Source organism: Bison bison, unplaced genomic scaffold, assembly GCF_000754665.1.
Source record: "Bison bison bison isolate TAMUID 2011002044 unplaced genomic scaffold, Bison_UMD1.0 scf7180017864525, whole genome shotgun sequence".
Classification (NCBI taxonomy): Eukaryota; Metazoa; Chordata; class Mammalia; order Artiodactyla; family Bovidae; genus Bison; species Bison bison.
The window spans coordinates 4575647-4579247 of record NW_011495076.1 but is presented as its reverse complement, the minus strand read 5'-3'; the positions used below and the strand labels follow the sequence as shown (position 1 = coordinate 4579247).

Genomic DNA, 3601 nt, shown 5'->3' with positions numbered 1-3601 from the left:
ATTCACATAAGAAAGAAAATAGAACATAAACAAAATGCTAGAAATACACTGTTGATAACTGTGCTGAAAAAGGCAGGGTGGATGAGGTTTAAAGGAATGGAGAGCCTTCCAAAATTCAGATTTTCTTGAGAACTCTTCAGATTTCAAAATTTCAAAACAGGAGATGACCATTAGTGACCAACCAGTTAACCAAAATTTGCTTCTGAAAGGGTATTTCAGGATATTCCATCTTTATCTGTAACACAGTTCTGTAATTTCAAAAAAATTTTTTTTCTGGAGGAAAATGAAACCTTCGTAAGCTGGATGGCAGAGTAAGAATTACACAACGGCAAACAACATAATGAATTACTAAGTTGAAATTTCATTGACTGTGGCCAAAAACACCAAGGCAGAGGTACAGAACGGGGAAATCAGCTTCATGGGTTTCTGTTATTTGAAAACTCCAGGCTCATCTGCAGGAGAACAGCCTAGGGGCCAAGGCGTTCGGAGGTTCAGGAGATATGAGTGTTGATCCGTCAGACTGGCCTGGCCACACGTGCTGGTCAGAGTTGGGCCCAGAAGGGTACATGCAAGAAGGGCCTTGGATGACCTGGGGACACCCAGAGTGGAGGAGACTTGCCATGTGGAATCTCAAATCCACGACTCCAAGGTACTGGGGCTGAGCAAAGATCGCTTGAATGTTCTCAACAGAAGGCCCAAAGTTTACAATCATTTAAAAAGCAACATGCCTTTAAAAGCTGTCTTTTAAAAAGTACTCATCTGTGGTAAACAGTACTCATCTATGGTAATCCATTTCTGAGTTAATTTTCTAAAAGGAAAGAATATAGTATGCCTGCAGCAAATACAATGTATAAACCCAGTAAGGCAGCAGAAACATGAACTGTGCAGGCATGTATAACAAGTATGCAGATGTCATTTATTTGGTCCATAAGTACAGTATAGTTGTATTTGAGTTTTACAAAACATCAAATATAAATAACCTGAAACTGTAACAATACACAAAAATTGGCTTCTTACACAGACATACCAGGCAGTACAAGCTGAAAACTTGAGTAAATTAACAACTGTTTTACATTAATATACATAGTGCCGGTTAACATTTAAAAACAAGTTTCAATGCATAGCACTCGATACTTCTTTGAATCTGTTTCAGTCAGTTAAGAGTATGAAAATGGTTAGATCTAGGCTAAAAATAATTCTTCTTCTAATCAAAAATAAAGGCATAATATTTATAACCAGGTATCAACTTTACTAAACCACAATATTTTAAAACTGTTAAATGATACCGAAGGGTATTTACATTAAAAAGGCAACATGCACGGTGTTGTTTCATCTCATGGACTGGTTATGCACATACTTTGTTCAAAGGGTCTTAAAACTATATTCCTACTTTCAATACAGCATACTGCAATGTTTCTAATAGTTCTAGCAAAATGAATGCTTTCAAAGGGAGCAGAATCATCTTCAAGTCACTGGTGTCAATATTTTCCCTTTGGAACAAAGGACGTAACAAATAACCTGGTTCTGCCAAGAAGGCCTTAATGGAGTAAGAGGTTCCATTCAGAGGCATTTCTGTTCAATCTAATGCTATAACCTCATCAAGCTCCTCTGCCTGCTCTATGTGTGACCTTTTCGCACTGACACTCTCTTTCTCATCTAGCTTCCTCTTCAGACTTCTTTCTTCTTCACTGATATCAGCATTATTTGAGGGACCTTCTTCATCCGAATCAACTATGAGCACATCATCTTGCTCTTGTGCTGTGGATGTGGAAGGCTGAGCTCCATCATTGCTGCCATTGGTTATGCTTTTGGCAGCATCTTCAGCTTGCTTGGGCCCCACTTTTTCTGGGGCATCACCAACAACTTCAAATTCAACATCCTTTCCTAGGTCTTCACTATGAAGGATGTTGATCAATAAAGTGTAGTCCTGAAGGAAGTCATCTGCTTGAAGTCGGCTCGCATTTCTAATTCCAAATTCTGACAATTTCTTGTGATTATTAGCTTCTGTCTCTCCCTCTTCTGAAGATATTAGGATTGTTCCTTTTCCATCTTCAATTTGGACATCTGGTGCTACCATAGCAAATTTTTCTTTCACAATCTTATCTTGTAAGGTGAGAACCGTCACTTTATGAACATTCAGCCGCACAGTCACCTCTGGCTTGCTGGCACATATGTAACAGTTAGGATTGGGAGCATCCAGTGCACAAGGCACAAGAAGCTTCTTTCTTGGGTTTGGTTGTTTATTAAAAAAAATTGTTCTACACTGGTCTATTTTTCCTGATAAAATCTTCAATCCTTCCAATACTATCAACCCAGCAATCACTGCATTAGTAGTAGCGATAGCAGGAATAATGTTCCCTGCCATTGATTTGATATCGAATCTGCTTTTCATATTCATACTGAAAATATGCATCCTGAGATTTGCAGCAGAGGTGACAAAATCCATTGCAGATGGGTCATCCTTGTCCCATATGAGCTCAGCTCCATTCCCCTTTTCTGCTAAATGAACTCTCAAAGTCTCAATGCTCTTTGAAAAAAGACATGCATAGCTCTTGACATCTAGAACCTGCTAGTCTTTCAGACCTAACTAGGGTTTGTTTTGTTGATCTGATGCACTGGTTTCTTCTCCTTGACTTTGCACTTCAGCCCAATCCAATGGAACTGGAGGTTTCCTTTTCCGCCATAGTTTGTCCATCGTCAACAGATATCTGATATCATCTTTAAAAAGCTTGGTAAAAAGTTTAACTGGATCATATCCAGTTGAGTTAGCCCATTCCTTGGTGGAAACACGTTTAATGTTACCATCCTCATTAGATGCTCTGGCTCTGGCTTTGGCTTCCATTGGTTCCCAGGAAGCTTCAGGGTCAGCTCTGTCAGGAGATACTTCTTGATCAGCATCTTCTTCTCCAAACAACTGGTTGAACAAATATTTTGCCCAGACAATGCAATGAATAGGTTCTGAAGGTGTGTTATGAATTGTACAGCCAGGAAAAGTTCTCTGGGTTGGTTTGGGATGGCATTCGTAACACTCGGTCACATCCTTTTTGAGAGTGGTTACTTGCCCAAGATAACCAGCAGTTCCACTCTCAATAAGAGGGACATCAGCTGCTACACACACTCTATTAACATGGTTGCAGGCAGCTCTGTTATCTAAAGCATTCATAACCAATATAAATTGTCGAAAAAATTCCACATTATAGTCAGGGTTCATGATGCTGTCATGGTAGGCTACGATATTAGCTTTCGGGTAAAACTGCAGTACACTCTCTTTGGCAACCTGGGCCTTTGATCTTCCAACATGTTTCTTTTGAAACAAAAACTGCCTGTTGAGGTTGCTGACATCAATAGTATCCAGATCAATCAGGTCGATGTGGGAGAAGCCGGTGAGCATGAGGTTTTTGAGGAGCTCGCAGCCGATGCCTCCCGCCCCCACCACCAGGACCCGGCCCCCGGCCACGGCCTCAGCCAGTTCCCGGGGCAGCCCCCTCGACAGTGCCAAGGCTGGACGACCACAAGCCGCGGCGGAGGCGGAGGCGGGAGAAGTGAGCCGCGGCCGGAAACGGGTGGGGGAGGGGCGGCCTAGCTTCGGGATCACTTCTTT

The 3601-nt window shown here is 41.5% G+C and overlaps 1 protein-coding gene across 1 annotated transcript in view; it reads right to left on the bottom strand.

The window, feature by feature from the left end:
* Positions 1-893: 893 nt before the first annotated feature.
* The window catches only part of LOC104981956 (SUMO-activating enzyme subunit 2-like), a 3245-nt gene continuing 537 nt past the window's right edge, over positions 894-3601 (bottom strand). Inside the window, 1 exon segment of the mRNA XM_010831228.1 lies at positions 894-3597. Coding sequence (XP_010829530.1) covers positions 1577-3597 — 2021 coding nt within the window. The 3' untranslated portion in view covers positions 894-1576.